The following is a 22,395-nucleotide window of genomic DNA, read 5'->3' on the forward strand; positions in this document are numbered from 1 at the left end:
TGCCACACAGCACTCTGGCAATTCTTTACTGTACTTGAACAGCACTGGACATCCTTCATTTTGCACCTACCTTCAAAGGCACTACATTCCACTGCACTCCAGCTGCATTCCCCAGCTCTCAGACAGTTCTTCCTACACTCGGACGGCACCTGACAGCATTCACATCAACACTGCTGCACCCCACAGCACTCACACTGCACACCACAACATTCACATTGTACTACACAGCACTCACTATGCATCTCACAGCAAATACATTAATCGGGCACCACAGCGTACATACCGTGCATCAAGGAGCAAACACATTGTCTCCCAGAGCACTCGCACTTCACCCAGTGCACTTGCCTGGCGGCCAGAGCACTCGCATGGCACCCAGAGCACTCGCACGGCACCCAGAGCACTCGCACGGCACCCAGAGCACTCGCACAGCACCCAGAGCACTCGCATTGCACCCAGTGCACTCGCACAGCACCCAGAGCACTCGCACTGCACCAAGAGCACTCGCACAGCACCCAGAGCACTCGCACTGCACCCAGTGCACTCGCACTGAACCCAGAGCACTCACACTGAACCCAGTGCACTCGCACAGCACCCAGAGCACTCGCATTGCACCCAGTGCACTCGCACGGCACCCAAAGCACTCACATGGCACCCAGAGCACTCGCACGGCACCCAGTGCACTCGCACAGCACCCAGAGCATTCATACTGCACCCAGTGCACTCGCCCTGCACCCAGAGCACTCGCACTGCACCCAGTGCACTCGCAGAGCACCCAGAGCACTCGCATTGCACCCAGTGCACTCGCACGGCACCCAGAGCACTCGCACAGCACCCAGTGCACTAGCACGGCACCCAGAGCACTCGCACTGCACCCACAGCACTTGCACAGCACCCAGAGCACTCGCACTGCACCCAGTGCACTCGCACTGCACCCAGTGCACTCGCACAGCACCCAGAGCACTCGCACGGCACCCAGAGAACTCGCACGGCACCCAGAGCACTCGCACGGCACCCAGAGCACTCGCACTGCACCCACAGCACTCGCACAGCACCCAGAGTACTCGCACTGCACCCATTGCACTCGCACGGCACCCAGAGCACTCGCACAGCACCCAGAGCACTCGCACAGCACCCAGAGCACTCGCACTGCACCCAGTGGGTAGTCTCTGTGGGTATGATGGTTCACATTATGTGTTTAAATGAGAATGACCTCCCACCCTCCATACCCCCAACATTCCCAGCAAAAACAAACAAGAAAACAACACCAAGCAAGTGGAGCAAGACAAGAATTTTATCCCAGTCGCCCAATACAAAAGAAAATTAAATATGAACATGGTTTGAACAAAAGCATTTTAAAAACAACAACAAAGCAATTTCTACTAGTGTGTACTTGGTGAGTTGATAAAAACTGTAAATGTGAAAGAGGCAGGGTGCCGGGGGCAGAGCCCCCACTGAAATCACCCTCTTGCATTGACGACACACAGGGGATTTGGACGTCGACACAAAAGATATTTAACAGAATTAGTCTATCTTTAAAAAAGAAATAAAAACACTGCCAAGGGAGGCATATGTTTAATTAATTAAAAAACGAAAAAATATTACACAGAAAAAACTCACTGGTACAGACACTTCTTAGCAAAACCAGTCTATCAATGTCAAGTGTCCGCTGGTAGGCAACAGGGTAGAGGCACGTCTCACCTTCGCTGGACGCCCCCATGTAATAGAAGAAACCTTTGCCCACCTAAACAGTCTTGCAAGACACCAGAATGCAACAGGACAGGAGTGATGCAGGCAGAAGAGAACAGGAGTGGGTAAAAGGGTGGAGTCAATAATTATTAGGATATTAGGATATTAGGATATTAGGATATTAGGATATTAGGATATTAGGATATTGCACCACCACCCCATAGGGGTGGTGGTGCAAGTGATGCTCTAAACTGGTGGCCCTTGGGCCTTTCTAGGAATGTGAAGATTTACGCGACATGTCAGTGGCGGTCTATCACAAAACGCGCCAAGTCAGGCGCTAGACTGACATATAATGGTTTGGTCTCCAACCCTAGCGACATATTAGAGGCTGATATAACTGATGGCGTCATGCGATTGACATGGTTATAACTGCCCCACTGTGAGCGGGGCGGGACCAGACCAGGACGCGCTACGGGTCCTAGGCCGCGCTTGGAGACCGTTCAAGCTAGTGCCACGCTCTTCCCGCCATTTCTCTCCTAAAAGCCAATCAGAATTCAAGCCTACTGTGGCGGAACCTTGCGCCCCTGCCCGGAGCTCAGCGGAAATCAAAACTCCGTCAACTTATCGTCATTCAGCCTAGGCAGAGAAGGTGCAGAACCGGTGGAGACACTAGAGGGGCAACTGAAGTCCAAGCGATGGACAGACGCCGCCACAAAAATCTAGATCTTTCTAGCGCTCACTCTCTTGTGGCTCTAATCTAGCGGGAGAGGTGTGCACGTGAAAAGGATTCTCACCCTAAGAATCAGAGAGGTGCGGAGATGCAAAATACAGGCCTCTGAGGCTCCTCATGCAGGGTGCAGGGACCAGCAAGGTTAGTGTGCAAGGCCATTACATTGTGATGCCAGGGGGGGAACATCCTTTACAACGCAACCGCTACAACGCGGTTGCGTTACGACGCAGCTTTAACAACGAAAGTCGTTACAATGACTTTCGATGGAGGGCGCTCTAGGATAGCGGATAGGATACTATCCAACACCTTCCCTACTATCCACGGGGACTGGTGTTGGAATAGTAAATTAAACTATTCACTATCAGCACCCCCAATGCAAGTCGTTGTAACGACTTGCGTTGTTAAAACTGCGTCGTAAAGGGACGCGTTGTAACGGTACGCGTCGTACCGTCATACATCCGATGCCAGGAATTCCACCATAGGCCGCCTTGCTCGATTTGTAGGACATACATAGGTATGTCCCTAGTATGTACACATACGACATGCAGCTTTTGCACAAAAGGCTTGACGGCTCTAACCCCCTCGACGTAGGTCCTGCATCATACATACAAGCCCTTGCCACACAGGAAACTATGCTCCCAAAAGTAGAATATGGGGTCTCCCTCCATCGAGGACTCAGAGTCACTGCATATAAGATATGGGGTCCCGAGAAGATGGTTGGGCACCCTTCACTTATAGGATGCGACGGACTGCATGGCGAGGCCTTATTCCCATAGCTTTGTGGCTAAGTCCCTCATCACCGGTGGAAAGGCTAGCATTAAAGGGGGGATTTAAGATCTCATATGACTTTCAGCTACATAAAGAGACAGTGTGTGGTCAACACTTTTTACCAATACATCACTCCAACAGTGTTTTTGGGCTGTTTTTTAACCATTAAAATACCTCCTGGTTGAAACCAACCTTGGACCTATCTCTGGGAAATGCCCACTCTCTCCCCTTCCTATGATGTCAGCAGAAGAAAGAGACCTCGCCCCCATGACGTCACAAATGAACATAAGGGTAACAGGCTGCACCAAAGGCGGGGATTCTGGGTAAAGCAGCTGATATCTCAGGAAGGGATGTATGAAGGTACGACGCGGGCTATTACCACGCGTACCGTTACAACGCGTGTTTTACAAAGCAAGTCGTTACCACGACTTGCGCTGTAGGGTGCGGACTTAGGAGTAGTTTAATTTACTATTCCAACACCAGTCCCCGTGGATAGTAGGGAAGGTGTTGGAATAGTAAATTAACTATTCCTTGCCCTTGAGCGCCCTCCAGCGCAAGTCGTGGTTACGACTTGTGTTGTAAGAGACGCGTCGTAATGGTAGCGCGGGGTAACATCCGCGTCGTAAAGGATGTTCCCCCTTAGGGAGCCATGTCTTTCAGTTTCCACTGCCCTGGGAATTTCAGCCCTGGCTGCAGAATCTGACGTTCACCTGCCCTGGAAGGCTTGACGCAGTGTTACCTCTCGTACGGACATTACGAAAGGGCGGGGGAGTGGCCGTTTAGGGGAGAGGAGGGTTTACGAATATGATTTTCACCAGGTGCTGTGCTCTTTAGACATAAAACAACTCAGCGTTAGCGTGATTTTCTAAAACAGAACAATACACTGAATTATCATATATGTATGTACCTCCATATATACGTGTATATTTGATACGAATAATGAAAATGCTGTACAAATTTCAGCAAATATCCTCATGATTTTCATTTTAAAAAAAAACTTTTTAAAAATCTAGTCTGGGTGTATTTTCAGCCGTTTCGACTCAGGTTCTCCTTGTCACCGGCACGCTTCCCCATCAAATGGAGGAGTAAAGTGAACTTTCTTTGAGAAAGTACTGCTGTTTCAGTAATTCTCCCCTTTTCTAAAAACAGAAATGCCAAAAAAGAATTAATTGCCTTAAACGGGCCATAACCTGTGAGAGGGTCGACCAACCAACGCCACAGACAGAATCCTGTGTTGTCCGGCATTCCTTGAGGAGTTAAAACATACTAAACCTGGAGGCAATTTACCTCCATCTCTGCATAAATGCCAACATAAAGCTATATCTCTATTATATATTTATATATATATTTATATGCATAGCTATATTTCCCTATAACATCCTTCCAGCCTCTCTTCACCAGGAAGAGCAGGAGTGTTGCCCGTGGCCGTGCGCCACATTTCAAACAGAGCGGGCCTGAACAGAGCCAACCTAGGTTGTGCACCTATGCTCTGGAAAAGTTCCACTATACTACACGTTTCGGCACGATTATCCTGAAGAAGCCTCCTTGACACAATGATACTCCCCATGCTTACCTTTTAACTTTATAGAATGTGTTTCTGGGTACGGGTTATCACAATCAAAGCAGTTATGGTGAGGCCGAAAGAGTTTTGCCTTGGTCATTTATGTTATCCACCATCAATCCTTTCTCAGTGCAACCCCTGGATCCTTGAGCAATACCTCAAAATGGTAGGTGCCCCTTGCAGGTTTCCAAGGGAAGCCCGGATGGAGGTTCACATTTTAGTAAAAGGGACTTGTCCCGTGTGAATACTCATATGGGGGTTAATGGTCTTGGCCACAACGAGGAAGAATACATGTACTGCAGATCCCCACAAAATAGTACCAAAAGCAGGCTACAAGCAGGTGAGACAGTGCGAGCGGACAGGAGAGGAACAGTGAGTGTGCGCAATTCAAAAACTATAACACAGTCGAAAACATTAGTCAGTGAATACTGGGGAGGACACTGAGGGAAGACACAGGCAGAATGTTCTCCAGGAGAGATGGCCATGTCCCAGATGGCAGCCTGGCCACAGCCGTCTGCCGCTGACGCAGACTAGTGATGCGGACGTTTACAGTCCATGCACAAATTCACCCAAATGGGGAACTGCCCCGTGCTCTTGCATCCACTTCTGTGGCGCACCCCACAAACAGGGCTTAAGTGTGATCCACTCTCAGCGCTTCTCTTGCCCAACGTGTGCCTGGCGTTGCGATTTGGAAGCTGACATCAAGCATGGGTAGAGTCAGCAATGCAACGATGCCTGGAGAGAGGGTAGCTTACCCACAAGCGCACGCTTGGGAATGAAGCAGTGTTAGAAGAAGGACTTCTTCGATCAAGGGAGGGTATAAAAAGAAACACCACAAAGCTGTAGTTGGAACGAACCACAAACGTGCGTTCACATGGTTCCGGCATCCATTTTTCTTTCGGGTGGTGTTTTTTTGTCCTGGTGGGTGCACCCTAGTGCCCACTTGCAATCATTCCCACTGTGGTACGCCCACACGCCCTGGCGGGTTTCTCATCACGAGTCCTCCTCCATGCTGAAGCTGCTGCGCCGGCTGGATGTCTTCGAGGCACCAGGCGAGACAGAGGAGAGCAGCGGGTCGGAGGCGCCTAGAGGCGAGAGCGTATCGTCCATCAGAATGTCCGCTATGGCCGAGTCCGCAGTCATGCCCAGGTGGAAGGTCATTCCGGGGTCGATGTAATCTCCCAGTGGGTCACCAAAGTGGAGGGTGTTGAGGTCGAGGTTGCCCGAGGGGTCCAAGTGGCGTCCCTGGGGTGGGCCTGACGCGTACGACAGGTCCTGCTCCTCCAGACCATCTTCTTGCTTGAGGATGCTGTTGACCATGGCGGATGTCAGTCCGCCAGCGGCCGGGATAGAGAAGCCGTGCATCTGCGCCTGCATCTCCAGCTCCTGAAAGAACCCAAGAACAGGAACATTAGTTATTAAACATTTGGTGAAATTTGCACAATACAGAGAGACCGCTATCAGTATACACAGGACCACTTGTGCCCTGGGCCACACATTTACCAGCTCGTGCCATCAGCCCTTTACTTTACCCAGGGTCACTTGTGCGATCTACGGGGTCTAGGCGGTGCCAGTCAGATGGCAATGTTTACAACAATGGGTGGTGACGGACAGAGTCTCTGAATTAAGCAGAGTACTCTTAGTCTGTCCCTGGCCCAGTGCATCATGGGAACAGGGCATCACCACCCCCCTTTTCTGAATCGTTTTTGGCCACTATAGGTGTGGCAGGGTATACTCAGACATGAGTCCCTTGCTCACTGCTCCATCAGGATTCAAGCAAGCCGGGCCGACGAGGCTGAAATGCCAGAAACCGGTCCCCGGAAGCTTGTTTCCTTTCTGGTGAAGAATTGGCTTGGTAGTTTGGTCTGCCCTGTTCCCATGATGCACTGGGCCAGGGACAGACTAATTTGCATATAGCCAGGTTCTGAGCTGGGATGGGGCAGTGAGCTAAATAACGGTGATGGATCAAGCCCTGATCTTTGGACTGGGTAAGAGTGGTCTGCTTAATTCAGACACTCTGTTCATCACCACCCCCTTTTCTGTATCGTTTTTGGCCACTATAGGTGTGGCAGGGTATACTCAGACATGAGTCCCTTTCTCACTGCTCCATCAGGATTCAAGCAAGCCGGGCCGAAGACGGCTGAAATGCCAGAAACCGGTCCCCGGAAGCTTGTTTCCTTCCCAGTACAAGAATTGGCTTGGTAGTTTGGTCTGCCCTGTTCCCATGATGCACTGGGCCAGGGACAGACTAATTTGCATATAGCCAGGTTCTGAGCTGGGATGGGGCAGTGAGCTAAATAACGGTGATGGATCAAGCCCTGATCTTTGGACTGGGTAAGAGTGGTCTGCTTAATTCAGACACTCTGTTCATCACCACCCCCCCTTTTCTGAATAGTCAGATGGCAATGGGCTGCTTCGATGACGCACAGGGGCACCCAAACAAAATGGCGGCCTGTGCTTCTCTTCTCCCTGCTATGCACGTGGGCCTCTGCAAAGTGATGTTACATTGTTTCCATTCACTCCACCAGCCAAGCATTCTTCCCCCCCATCCACATCACATTTTAGAAACAAGACTACAGGAAACCAGAGCCCAACCACCCCCTCCCATCTCCACCCTTCCACTGAACTGCTCAGTCAGCCTTTTTCTCAAATTTTTCATTTTTGGTCACTGAATAATAACCACACTCTCTTCCTTCTAACTTAGGTGAAGCCACGTGTAGGGGCCGCCTCCAATACATCTTCAAGCCCACGTATAGCTCCATTGCACTCTGTATTTAGAGAAACTCCCCTCTCCTGGGAAGTTTAAAACAATCTGGCATCTATTCACCAGGAAGTGAGTCACGAGGTGGGGTCGCTAGGCAACAGCTCACTATGGGATAGTGGATAGCGTTCACACAAAGGGTTAAAATATGTATATATATATATATATTACACGGTTGTATTCTGCACTGTGTAGTGATACTGGTTCAGACGCATTTCACATTAAAATGACATTTTTGAATTTGCCCCTATGGATAGATGTGCGCCAACTTTAGCATTGACATAGCGTGGTCACCCAAGGTCCAACAGACCAAGTTTTGTACAGTGTAAATTAAATAAAAGGGGGGTGGGGGTATAGAGGGTGCAAAAAAGATTTGTTCTCCCACTTAAGCTCCTGTTTGGAAATTGTGTGTGTACGTACAGCCAAAACAGATGAATGCATTTTCACCAAATTTTGCATGAAGTTATTTTGCTTGTGTAATTCCGTTCAGAAGTTTTTGAGAAGGAAGGAAGCTTTTTCTATAAAGGGGCTGAGTGGGCGTAACGGATTAACACATTTGTAGGTCTTGGCTGTTTTGGTCTGTGAGTGTTCCACAAGCAAGTTCAAGAACTGTCTGTGGATTAAGTTGAAAGAACTCATCGCTAACCAACCTACCACCAACCAAGACGGCCATCGGGCCAAATGGAGAACCCTCACCAGAAATAACACAGCGGCAATCATGCGGATCATCCACTCAGTGGCCCCAATAGACCCTTGTCCGCACTACAGCTACAACCTGGGAACATAACCAATCAGCACCACCCTGACCCACATCATCAACACCTCCGTCATGTCTGCCATTTTCCTGGATAAATGGAAACTTGCAAAAATCAACGCCCTCTTCAAGAAGCCCATAACTGACCCAAATCAACTGAGCAACTTCTGACCTATCTTCCTGCTCCCCTATCCAGCCAAGGTGATTGAAAAGGCCATTAACATGCAACTCACAAACGACCTCAAACTTTACCATCTTCTAGGAAACACAAAATCAGGATTCAGAAAGAACCACAGGATCGAAACAGCACTCATCGCGGCTACCGACAACATCCAAAACATCGTGGACTGAGGAGAAACAGTGGCCCTCATCCTGCTCGACCTCTCCGCGGCCTTCGATACTGACTCCCATAACAACCTCATCAGAAGACTCCACGAGATAGTCATAGAGGGATCCGGTCTCAAATGGATCTGTTCCTTCCTCATGGGAAGAACCCAAAGGATGGGTCTGACACCCTTCACATCAGAGACTAAGAAGCTGACATGCAGAGTCCCACAGGGATGGTCTCTCAGTCCCACTCTTTTTAACATATACATGACACCCCTTGCCAACATCATCCGATCGCAAGACATCACGGTCATCTCCTACGTGGATGACACCCAACTCATTCTCTCCCTGACGGACAAAACAAACGCCACCAGAGTCAACGTCACCAACTGCAGGACAATGGTAGCAGACTGGATGAGAACCAATTGCCTGAAGCTCAACTCCGATAAGACGAAAGTACTGATTTTCAGAAACAGGACTTCCCCATGGGACGCTACCTGGTGGCCGACACAGCTCGGACCAACACCCACAGACCTCACAGAAAATCTTGGGATCAACCTAGATGACAAGCTCAACATGACGGCTCAACTCAACGCAGCGTGCACACCCTGCTTCCACATCCTATGCATGCTGCGAAAGATCTTCAAATGGCTTCCTTAGAACACCAGATGGACCGTCACACAAGCACTCATCACCAGCAGGCTGGACTACGGCAACACTCTCTAAACTGGACTCTCGAAACAACTTCTACACAGATGCAAGACCGTCCAGAACGCAGCTGCAAGACTTATACTTGACCTCCCCCAAGACACCCGCATCACACCCCACCTCAGGAAGCTCCACTAGCTCCCCATTCACAAGCACATCCAAGTCAATCTGCTCATATACACATACGAAGCCCTACACAACACAGGACCAGCCACATACACTTTTAACAACCCAACCGACACCTACGCTCTGCCTCATCCTCACTCGAACACACTCCCCGCAGAACAAGCAACTTGGTGAGGAGTAAATGGCAGCACACTTCTGCAAGTTCCACCAGCTAAAAAAAAGTGGCAGTGTGCCAAAATAATTATTCAATAAAAGTTAAAAAACACAAAAACCCGCAAAATAAAAAAAACACATAAAAAAACAAAAAACAAAAATCTTCCCTAAAAACCGCTCTTCTGCGAACAACCTACAAAACACTCAGAGCTTCTATGGTCAACCATTGCTGCAGGTGCTGCGGTCAACCCCTTCTGCACGACTCCTTCTGCAAGCAGTAGTGGGCCATACACAGAAAGGAGTTGGTCACCTGTGGGGGGTTGGGTCACTATTGTCGGCGGGCCACATGCCAGGCCCTATCTCTCTCTTTCTTGCTTTCTGTCTCTCGCAGCCCCCCTTATCCTATCATACTATTTTCTCTTTTTGTTTCTCATTTTTTTGTCTCGCTCCCTCTTTCCATCTGTCTCATTCTGTTTCTTTTTCCCTCTCTCTGGGTGCCTCTCTTCTGCCATCATCCTCTCTCATCCTATATAGTACACTAGTATTTTCATTTCATTGTGTAACAATTTGCTTGTTCTTCTAATGAAGTAATATGTGAATTTTGTGAAATGATGTCCTCTATCATGTTAGAGGTGATGTCATCAATGATGTCACGTGATGTCATCAATGATGTCCCATGATGTCATCAATGAATATGGTATCATATAACGTGCAAGGGCATGGCGCGAGTTATGCTTATGCTGAGCCATAATGGGCCTATTTCAGTGATATTTCATGTTTTTTCATTAACCGCTTCCATGCATCGGACGGCCACGGTGGGCGTGTGCATCGGACGGCCGGGGGCCGACCGATCTGCGCACGCGTCAAAGTCGGCCGCGGCGGAATGTGCGCCGTGGCGAAGCGGTTAAATATATATATATGGATCCTTCAGCACAAGTCTTCGCAATGTACTTTCCGCATCCCCCCAGACTATCCCTTCGAGTAGAAGTCACCAAGATTGTCGCCCCCTACCCTCTTTGCTTGTGGTAATAGCCATAAGCCCCTCCCACCCAATTTTACCTACCAGTGCAAAGGCAGCATTCCTTTAGCGACACATGCACCACCAGCCCCTCTCCACCTGCACACCAGGCCCATGCCAACTCTTCAGCTCCATGCTGAAGATCGGCCGCACTTTATCTACACCTGTCTTCTGTATGTGTATGCACTTCACCTGCTACGCCTTTACGTGAATGCGCGATTCTATCCCATCTCTATCCAACTCATGTGGTACCAGCCCATGTTTTACTTGCATCCGAGGCGCAGACCCCCTCCTTTACAGGCACTTTCAGCAACAGAGACCACTTTCCCTACACACTCAGCACCTGTCCCCGCTTTATCTGCATTAACCAGACCCTCTTTCCCTGCCTGCCTAGAATCAGGCCCCTCTCTCACATGTACATGACCCTTGGCTATGTACACAAGCAGCAAGAGTTGCCTCTTTGCCCCCGAGTACCATCTCTGTCCTCGGCACTAGACACCTCTTCCACTACACACAAAAGCAGCACTTTCCTTACTTGCGTTCAGCACCATGCCATTGTTACTACCACGTGTCACCATGCCCCCTTTACATGCATGCGTCACCATGCCCTCCTCACCTGTACGCGCAGCACCAGGCTACGGTTGTCATGCTCCAGCTTCTTCTGCCGCATCTCCATGTCCCTGGCACGCTGCTGCTCCTTCTGCAGCTTGCGGATGTAGTCCACGGAGGCCTTTAGGATGGTACCCTTGTTCCAACGCATCTCCCTGCGGGATGCAAAAAAAACCAGAAGAGGTTCATGGAGGCAAGGCTGGGCATTGGATGCAACAGCCATACCCGGTATCTCAAAAACCCTACCCACCCTCCTATCCAACCAAAGACACAGGACTACTGAACAGCAGGGACACCTCTGAAAGAGGGAGGTAGAGTCGGGCCAGGCTGCCACCTCTGAAACTTTGCCAGCGATGTTGTAGAATCATCCAATTATCGGGTTTTTCATGCCTATTGCCTGGTTCAGTCAGTCACATGACGGGTATGATCGACTCTCATATAGACTTGTTGGCTGCTAAAAGGTACTACTAGCCTCTTATAAAAATCACCTCCCATAGGCAGCGCCACTGGAAATATGAGGCACTGGAGGGCAAAATTATGCAGGAGGGCTGAGTAAATTATGCGGCAAGAAAAGGCAAATGATGTGCCATTATGCGGCACATTTTGCGATAGTATTGCTTTATTAGTTTGCCATTTTTAAGTGAAGCCTCTGAGACATGTTGTATACACTTTGTGGGCTTACACCCAGCCCATTGTTTTTTATTTTATTTGGATTGTCCTTCAATAAATGCTTGCTTGCTAGTGGTAAATCCTTCCTCTTTATCCCTCCTTTTTGTCGTTCGTTTCCCTCCGCGGAGCAGGACCAAGTTCTGTATCTTTACGCTTTGATTGTTTATATGTTGTTGGGGGACTCTTTTTTCTTTGTTTCCTGGTCGTGTTACTGTTTGCCTGTGTTCACCTTTGGCGCCCATAGCTGCTTGCATTCAAACACAGCATTCGTCCCTCCCACCTCATCCGATGTGCTGCATGCCCACCCCTACCTATGCTGCATCACTGTTTGTTTTAAAATGTTCTGTGCAATGCTTTTGAAAACACAGTCTTAAGATTATAACAGCTGGTCTGTCAGGTTTCCATGGAGCACCTCGGGCATCAGTGAATGCCATTAACCAAGCTGCTCTAACGCACAGAGGGTTTATGACATGGGCGTGCTTTTGAGGTCAACAGCATCTGGAGTGGAGCCCGTGAAGGGGGGCGGCAGCTCCTCCTTGCCAAGACTGCCGAGCACGGCCTCTGCTATTAAAGCTGCAACTTCTTCGGCCAGAGGAGCGGGCTGGCCGTCCTGAGTGGAAAGCCGGATGCTGCTCCGATGCACATAAGATGATTTAGTATTGGCCTAGCTCGATAGAGCAGTGTGGGTCTTCAGAGTGAACATTTTTACTGCAGCAGAAACATCGCCAACATAAGACTGCATGTCACTGATATATATTCTGCTGCAACGGCGTGGAGCTCCTTCGAGGAGGACATTGCACTTGGTAATGGGAACAAAGGTGGCAGTTGTTCTCCAGGAAGTTGGCGTTAAATCTGCCTTTTTACGACTCTCACTAGAGCGGCAGAGATCGCCCACTCTGCCCATTTATTAGTTCGGATTTTTTTAACCCAGACCTGTGTGTACAGGAGGGAGAGTGTATTCGGCAGTGTGGGGAAGCAAGGGCAGGGCACGGTGACTTTGTGGGCTTGCTTTCTGCTCTGAAAGAGTCCTTGGTGGTCCAAGGTTGCTGTGAGAAAGCACTTGGGCTCTACATACATTAATAAATGAATGTGTGACGCTTGAAAGGGCACGCTTAACATCCAGTGCTCGCCACTGGTCTGTACATTGTGTACTGTGTTAGTGTGGTTTGTATGCCTCTGCATTTATATCGTCGCTAAGCGACCTGAAGCTGCCTTAAATCCAACTTGGGTGCACTATGTCAAAAATAAATGCATGTGTACCTGTGCAGTCTTCATATTCTACAGTTTTTGTGTTTCCGCATTCGTGCATTAGAATCCAGCTGCACAAATTCAATGGTGGGTGGAAGAAAGATTTACCAGACTCCTTACTGTGTGCTTCTTTCATTACTTAATTGAAGTTTGGGTGACAATCAGTTCAATTGATAAAGTTTTGTATAAAGAGATAACCATGATGAAAATGTGCTACACATCAGTTACTCTGCAACTAAACTAACGCACCCCTGGGTTAGTAGGGCTGCGATTACGTCTCTTTTGGAGGGAAATGGCATGGGAAGGGGCACTTGCGGGCCACAGCTGTGCCAATAGCCAGGGCGAAGGAACGGGGTCACATCTGGAATCTGAAACACATTTGGAACATACGTGACCGACAAAGCATTTTCCATCCCAGGAGCCAGGGATAGCAGGGTCTCTGCGCTGTCTGTAGCCTTCACAGTAGACCCCAAACCAAAATATCGCCAGCTGTTATTCAGAAAGTATTTGTAGTGGAGTATCGCAGAGTGCTAACTGAATGCCATTCAGGTGCTAGCGTGATGGTTTCATGTGTTTGAATACTGACAGATTGTGGATAACTGGAAACAGAGGGGTCTGCACACGTGAAAACACTTTCACACGGTCTGCTGCTGTTCGTCAGGGCGTTTAAGGAAATGGGCGAGTTAGAGCCCCGGGCCACTGTGGTGGGACCGACATAAGCAGAAACAGTCAGGTCGCCCAAGGCATGTAGAGCTGGGACAGAGTCAACAACGTGACAGTCACCTGTCAGACTCTGTTCATGTCAGGCTGAGCCGGGATTGGATAGGCCCCGGCTCTGCCTAACATGTGACGCTCAACCACGTGCCTTTGATATGTGGGAAGTACCTGTAACTCAAGAGTTCTCAAAAGCTCAGCCTGTCTCAGCCAGTGACAAAGTTGATGTTATGTCTCTCCCAAGGGGAGAGAATGCCCAATGGCACAGTCCTAGGTTATAGAATCTGTAGATGTGAGCTACAAGCCCACCTTTGCCACATGGAGTGATCCTGGGCACATGGCTTAACTTTTGGGCCTCATTTCAATATTCTGCAAAAATAAGTGTTGGTTACACATACGATGCAATATTGGAACCAAACATTTGACAAACCTCGAGGCTGGAGAGCGCATGCCACGTGATATTTGACTTTCAACAGCACTCACTAACTGCAAGATTTAACGCAGCAACAGGAGGTTAAAGATTTCGGAGCCCGACCACAGACACTCAGAGTTCAGTATGTATTACAGGCCAGGACACTGAAGCATCCGTTCCGGGGATCTCCTTTTGAACGCCTGGTCACTGGTTCGAGTGCCAGCGCCTGCACCCACACTTTGGAGGAGTACCATTGAGTGGCCAACAATAAACATCTGTTATTCAGCACCAAGATGCCCGCAGATGCGAGCATGCGCTTTCAGCTGTGCCTATTTAGTAGGGCAAGCGCTATACTGGGTTCTGCGGTTGTTTTCCAAGTCCCTATATACCGGCATCAGTCCAGGCCCGCAGGCCTTCTTGAGGCATTGACTTGTCTGTCCTACCAGTTTATCTGGAGACCAACCCACCTCTGCCCACAACTTTTTCCTTCAGACGCAGAAAGCGCCTGCAGTGAATCCAGCTGCATGGTGCACTGTACATACATGTCCATCCATGTACCAATGGGGAAGCTGTGCATAAAACACTATACCGAATACTTTAAGAAGGGGCGCAAATTATCTATCTATCTATCTATCTATCTATCTATCTATCTCTCTATCTATATCTTGCAAATTTCCCTTTTTTCTAATACCCGTATCTTGAATTTGACTATTCTTGTGGTGCACACAGCTCAGTGAATTTGTCTCTAGAAATATAGAATACATGTTGTATTCGAGTCCCATTCCCGCCCAGGATCCTGAACAGGGAGTGCAAAATGCTATTATTCTCTGCATTTACGTCACTGCATTACGTCACAGCCGTGAGATGCTGTGATGTCACAATGCTCAGTCTTGGAGAGGGAGTCTGCCTCAGTCGGCCATTGTTTTCTTCCGTGTTTACATGTGACAACATTTCAATTGTTTTTAGTAGAGCATGCAAATGCACCCGGAAAGCACGCTGGATGCAGGCGAAAGAATAATTACTTTCAAAATGTTATAGCGAAGGCCTTTTTTTAAAATTTAAAGCAGCATGCTTCAGTACAGTCACAAATAGTGGGGGCATATTTCAGCCGGCGCCCTTCACAGCTGCCACTTATTCGTGTAAGTAAGGAGATAGTATGCCAAAATAATCACCATTTCAAAACCTTTGCCTCTTTGAGTTGCTTATCGTACACTTTTCTTTTTTTAGCTCCTCTTATGACATAACAGCCCACCCATTCACCAGCAATCTGCCCTCACGCTCACCACCTCACCCATCCTCCACCACCACCCGCCTTCCCGTTCACCAACCAAACCCAATTGCCAAAGGCAAAAGCTTGCCCATAAGCAAGACCTACTGGCTTTGCCAATGCTTGTTAAACTTGTTAGCACTGCCTGGGTATTAGTTGCATCTCATTAGTACCAGTTTAACACCCAAATATAACAGTAATCTCCAGAAAGGTGACCAGTTAACCTTTGCAAAGGCCTTCCACTGCTTGGCAACATGTGTCACTGCGTTCTTAGTAACTTTTGAACCGTTTGAGCTCGAAACAAACACATTTTTGGGTAAAATCTGCAGATTATGTGGCAAATAATGGATTAAGTGGCAAATCTATAATTGTGTGAAAATCGCGCAGCTGTGCCATCACATAATTCCAGTGGCCCTACCTACAGCACTCCTCGCCCTCCATTACCTTTGTAAACCTTCTCTTAGATATATTTTCTGCGTACATACGCAGTGACACACAAGCGGAAAGCAAGATTGGGCATTCAGACAGGTGTGGTGGTCGAACTTCTGGTAAAACTTACGGGTCATTGGACTTTGGGATTAAAGTGCCCAGCTCCTTGATTCGGTCGTTAATGTTAAACCGTCGCCGCCGTTCAACTGTGGCAAAAGCAAAAAGAAACAAAAGCAGTAATTAGTACCAGGTCAGAAAACCAAATGAAGATGCACTGATACACTCTGTCCTATAAGAAACAAAAACAGCAAATATTGCCAGGATAGCAAAACCAAAGGAAGTTGAACTGATGCAGTCTATCCTATAAGTGGGCATCGCTGATACGGGAACACGGATAAACCTGAGAGTGGTAAAGTAAATAAATCACAAAATGGATCCCACTTAGTAGCTTTGAGGGTCTCCCAGTGAGAGGATATAGGATTCCCTGAAAGCAACACTTGATGGTTGTAATAACGACAATCACCGCTACTCCCCTGTACCAGTACCCTGACACTATTACTTCGGCAGACCATCACTTCAAACCTCTATCCATAACCCTAAAACTAACCCCAATCTTAGACAGTACCTTAACCCTAAACATAACTCTATCCCCAAACCTAAAGGAAATGAAATAATATTTATTTGCACCTACCCATGAGGAAAATACATTAAATTAATATGAACCCTAAATCTAACCATTAACTATTTTAAAGTAAATTGAATAAATTAAAGAACCCTGATGGTAACACTTGCCCTTAATTAAATCCAGTTTTTAATCACAGTCATTTTAACTATAAACTATTACATTTAATTCTTTTGTTAAAAGTCCTAAACCTATCCTGAATTAAATACTTTTAATTTCATTTTATTAAAGCAGTACTAACCATTCTGCAAAATAAAATTAAAAATAGGTGTTTTACATTAAGCCAATACTAGACTTATATGACATTTAAATTTAGTATATGTAATACTAACCCTAAATTAAAATAATTCAAATTACATTAGAATAAATGTAAGTAATACCAAAATCTGAATTCAATGAAATTATATTAAATACATTTTCTACTAATCCTAACCCTACCCTAAATTTACTGAAAATAATGTTCATTTAATGATATTAAGTTAACGGTATTCTAATATTAAAAGTTAAATTTAAATTAAAGTAAAGGACATTTTATTAAATTATTACAAATCCTAAGTCTAATTATATTAAATATTGGTCCTTACTCTAAACTAATTAAAGGTAAATAATACTAAACTGAAATATAGGGTAATAACCCTAAGTTTAAATAAATTAGATGAAATTAAATACCAAACTTGACCCAAATTCCAAATTATATTAATTATTAAGGAAAATAAAAACCTGGTTCTAAGCCTAATACTACTATACGATTTCAATAAAGGTCAAAATCCAGATGCTTTGGATCACCTCGGAGACATGTTCCACCCACCAGTTCGGCATTATCCAGGGCTTTTACGGATGATACCTACCCTGCACTCCTAGGCATCCCACCTAAGAGTTGAGACTGGGTGCCTTCGTTTATAATGTATCTACCTGTTTTTTTATCTCAAATGTATCCAGGACTTTAGACTGCGTGCTTTTTTCTTGTATAATGTATCTTCCTATTTTACCCAATTGGTTCCCTCCCCCGTAACTCTTTTGTATACCACCCTCAATCCTGTAAAGCGCTCTGATACCCTCCCGGGTGTGGTTCGCGCACTATAAAATTATAAAATAAATAAATAAATGAAGTTATAACATGCCTCAATACTTCAATGACATAGAGTAACTGGGGGAAAGTAAAATAAGCCCCCCCACCCAAATGGTACAGAGAATCCCGGCAGTGCCTGCGACTAATCAAGCATCCCAAACAGTGGCAACGTTGCTAGAGGGCTATGGTGAGTATGGCTAAGGCTAGAGTGTACAATAGCAAACCCCTAAGAAGGCTCAAATGGAGACTTTTGAGCATCTTTGGTCCCTCCATCATGACGTGCTGATGGGAAGAACTTTTGTCCGCACAACTCACTCTCTGTGGCCATGTCTGAGCAGGAGAGGGTGGTAAATCTTAGATTCTTTGGGGGCTAGGGGCCAATTTTGAAGGTACTGAAACAAAAAACTCCTGTGGTGGCCATGGAGAAAGACATTAACAACAGCCAATGAGAGGGCTCCCTGTCAGTGCCTGATGTTCAGTTCCAGGCAACTAGCCATGTGGTGTGTACATGGACCTGCCCGCACTACACAACATTCACCGAGTCACCGTGGAAATCCCTTCAGACAACTTCCACCGAACAAAACTTTTGTACGGAAAGGATGGGCAAATGAGTAGGTCTGGCTACTAAGACAGAGAGCTGCTGGACTACATCTCACACACCCTTATATATAGACTTGCGCAGTACCACACTTCCTGACGCCAGCATGGCTCTAACTTGTACAGTCAGTCTTTTACGTAGTCCGGTTCTTCCAGGCCAGGGAAGGTGGGCATATGCAGACTGTGGTTAACGGTTCAGGACTAGTATATTATTAACCACTTGGCTGCTAAGGGTGTTCGATGAGCTCCATTGACTTTCCATTGAAATCAATGGAAAGTCCATGACGAGTTACCCTTGTCATTAGCGCTGAAGGGGTTAAGAAAGCGCGTGGCATTCTATTTTTGCATGAACCTCACCCCAGGATACCAAAGTCTAACCCTGGTATGGGCTCAAGAGTGTGACGTTTACAGCCGACAGTGGTGTCTGAGCATGACTGCCACCTGCTGGTGTGGAGGAGCAACACCCACCCTGAGAAGCTACAAACATTTCTCACCAGAAAGTCAGAGAGTTAAAGAACTGAAACCAAAGGCAGAGAGTTAAAGAACTGAAACCAAGGCAGAACTGAAACCAATGGCAGAGAGTTAACGAAATGAAACCAAAGGCAGAGAGTTAAAGAAATGAAACCAAAGGCAGAGAGTTAAAGAACTGAAACCAAAGGCAGAGAGTTAAAGAAATGAAACCAAAGTCAGAGAGTTAAAGAACTGAAACCAAAGGCAATAGTATTCATAGAGTGAGGCGTAAATTTTCTGTACTCTATCAAGTAGACGCCAGAGACAATTGGGCTCTATTTGCTGTTTTGAATTCCTTCTGCACTTAGACTGGAATAGCTTCATTTTAGGCACAAGGAGATAGGAAGGGGCAATGTATGGTTGGAGTAGGGCCCGGCGGAAGGAGGAGGCCTGCAAACAGACGGCAGCTGAGAGCCAGAGCTAGGGCATATCAGGACAGAGCTACCCCCCATATCTCACTGCATGGGGCTGAAAGAGTGTCAGGAAGAAGAAGCAAAAAACCCTCTACTCAGGGTGGAAATGGAGCAGTGGCATTGGGGGAGGGGATTGGGCACCGATGCTGTTTGGGAAAGGTGCAGAGGTTTTCGGAGGGAGGGTACGCTAAAACTCACTGTAGGAAAAGTAACTTCATACAAACTGTGTTGGAAGGGTAAGGTGATGTCAGGAGTGAGCAAACCCCAATATCCAATGTGTGGAAAGGTGAGGGGTGTCTGGAGACAGTATACCCCGTATTCACTACACTGCATAGTTCAGGGGTACCAAAAAGGAGTGTACCCTGATAGTCACTCTGAAGCATGGATAACAGCTGACAGGAGATAGCATACCACGATAGTCACTCTGTGGCATTGGTAAGGGTGTCTGAAGGGATCGGATCCCGATAGTCACTATATCGCTTGGGTAAGGGTGTCAGGAGGGATCGGACCACGATAGTCACTATGTCGCATACGTAAGGGTGTCAGGAGGGATTGGACCACGATAATCGCTATGTAGCATGGGTAAGGGTGTCCGGAGGGATCGGACCCCGATAGTCGCTATGTAGCATGGGTAAGGGTGCCAGGAGGGATCGGAACATGATAGTCGCTATGTAGCATGGGTAAGGGTGTCGGGAGGGATCGAACCACGATAGTCGCTATGTCACATGGGTAAGGGTGCCAGGAGGGATCGGACCACGATAGTCACTATGTCACATGGGTAAGGGTGCCGAGAGGGATCGGACCACGATACTCGCTATGTCAAATGGGTAAGGGTGCCAGGAGGGATCGGACCACAATAGTCCCTATGTAGCATGGGTAAGAGTGCCGGGAGCGATCGGACCACAATAGTCGCTATGTAGCATGGGTAAGAGTGCCGGGAGCGATCGGACCACAATAGTTGCTATGGGGTACCAAAAAGGAGTGTACCCTGATAGTCACGCTGTAGCATGGATAACAGGTGACAGGAGGGAGCATACCCCGATAGTCGCTCTGTACCATGAGTAAGGGTGTTGGGAGGGATCGGACCCCAATAGTCGCTATGTAGCATGGGTAAGGGTGTTGGGAGTGATCGGACCACGATAGTCGTTCTGTAGCACGGGTAAGGGTGTCGGGAGTGATTGGACCACGATGGTCGCTATGTAGCATGGGTAAGGGTGTCTGGAGGGATCGGACCCCGATAGTCGCTATGTAGCATGGGTAAGGGTGCCAGGAGGTATTGGAACACGATAGTCGCTATGTAGCATGGGTAAGGGTGTCGGGAGGGATCAAACCACGATAGTCGCTATGTCACATGGGTAAGGGTGCCAGGAGGGATCGGACCACGATAGTCACTATGTCACATGGGTAAGGTTGCCGAGAGGGATCGGACCACGATACTCGCTATGCCACATGGGTAAGGGTGCCAGGAGGGATCGGACCACGATAGTCGCTATGTCACATGGGTAAGGGTGCCGAGAGGGATCGGACCACGATACTCGCTATGTAACATGGGTAAGGGTGCCAGGAGCGATCGGACCACAATAGTCGCTATGTAGCATGGGTAAGAGTGCCGGGAGCGATCGGACCCCGATAGTTGCTATGAAGCATGGGTAAGGGTGTCGGGAGGGATTGGAACACAATAGTTGCTATTTAGCATGGATAAGGGTGCCACAAGGGATCAGACCACAATAGTCGCTTTGTAGCATGGGGAAGGATGCCGGGAGGGATCGGACCACAATAGTTGCTATGTAGCATGGGTAAGGGTTCTAGGAGGGATCGGACTATGATAGTTGCTATGTAACATGGGTAAGGGGGCCGGGAGGGATCGGACCGCGATAGTTGCTTTGTAGCAAAGGTAAGGGTGCCAGGAGGGATAGGACCATGATAGTCGCTATGTAGCACGGGTAAGGGTGTCGGGAGGGATCGGACCCCGATAGTTGCTATGTAACATGGGTAAGGGAGCCAGGAGGGATCGGACCATGATAGTCGCTATATAACATGGGTAAGGGTGTAGGAAGGGATTGGAACACAATAGTTGCTATGTAGCATGGGTAAGGGTGCCAGAAGGGATCGGACTATGATAGTCACTATGTAGCATGGGTAAGGGTGTTGGGAGGGATCGGACCTCGATAGTTGCTATGTAGCATGGATAAGGGTGCCGGGAGGGATAGGACCATAATAGTCACTATGTAGCATGGGTAAGGGTGCCGAGAGGGATCGGACCACGATAGTCGCTATGTAGCATGGGTAAGAGTGCCATGGGGGATCGGACCACGATAGTCGCTATGTAACATGGGTAAGGGTGCCAGGAGGGATCGGACCACAATAGTCGCCATGTAACATGGGTAAGGGTGTCGGAAGGGATCGGACCACGATAGTCACTATGCAGCATGGGTAAGGGTGTCGGAAGGGATCGGACCATCGATAGTCACTGTGCAGCATGGGTAAGGGTGCCAGGAGGGATCGGACCACGATAGTCACTGAGTAGCATGGGTAAGGGTGCCAGGAGGGATCGGACCACGATAGTCACTGAGTAGCATGGGTAAGGGTGTCGGAAGGGATCGGGCCACGATAGTCGCTATGTGGAAAAGTAAATTTTGCCATGTTCTGTGTCCCTACGCCTCATCCATCATATGTTATGTGTGCATGACCAATATGCATATGTTATTCCCCATGTCCGACTAAAGACGCAATTACAGTTGTGTCCACCTCTGATATGTCAGTTTCCAGTCCTCGTGAATACTACGAATATCAGGCCTATGTAAAGTTATGTTGCCACGTTTCTCAGTGTGCACGTTATTCCATTATAAAGTCCCCGTTTCCAGGCCTCAAAAGGGCCCGGACATCAGATCCAGCTCCTGTTTCCTGAAAGCCTCGCTGAGGAGCGATACAGCCCCCACCTGTATCCTCGACCCTTCACTTACTTCCTGCCTCGCAGTGCCCGGTGCAGCTTGGCTCTGCCTCTGAGTCTGCCAAAAGTATGTTATGATTCCAGCTATCAGTTCAGTCCTCCTTCTCTGCATTCCTAAGCTACTGAACTGCATCAATAGTTTCCGTCATTGTCTAGCCTATTCGGCTCCACGTTAGAGAAATACTGTATTAATGGTCATTTAATATTCTTCATCACGCACTACATGTAGAATAA

At 47.9% G+C, this 22,395-nt stretch overlaps 1 protein-coding gene across 2 annotated transcripts in view; it reads right to left on the reverse strand.

The window, feature by feature from the left end:
• Positions 1-4,435: 4,435 nt before the first annotated feature.
• TFE3 (transcription factor binding to IGHM enhancer 3) overlaps positions 4,436-22,395 on the reverse strand; it is a 206,217-nt gene continuing 188,257 nt past the window's right edge. The window contains exons 8-10 of one of the 2 annotated variants that reach the window (XM_078664665.1): positions 16,071-16,146; positions 11,209-11,356; positions 4,436-6,131 (exon numbers count right to left, since the gene is read on the reverse strand). In XM_078664665.1, the coding sequence (XP_078520791.1) occupies positions 5,739-6,131; positions 11,209-11,356; positions 16,071-16,146 (617 nt within the window). In that variant the 3' untranslated portion in view covers positions 4,436-5,738. The remainder of the gene's footprint in view (positions 6,132-11,208; positions 11,357-16,070; positions 16,147-22,395) is intronic. The other variant, XM_078664664.1, reaches the window with a different exon arrangement.

This window comes from Lissotriton helveticus, chromosome 10 (genome assembly GCF_964261635.1).
Source record: "Lissotriton helveticus chromosome 10, aLisHel1.1, whole genome shotgun sequence".
Lineage (NCBI taxonomy): Eukaryota > Metazoa > Chordata > Amphibia > Caudata > Salamandridae > Lissotriton > Lissotriton helveticus.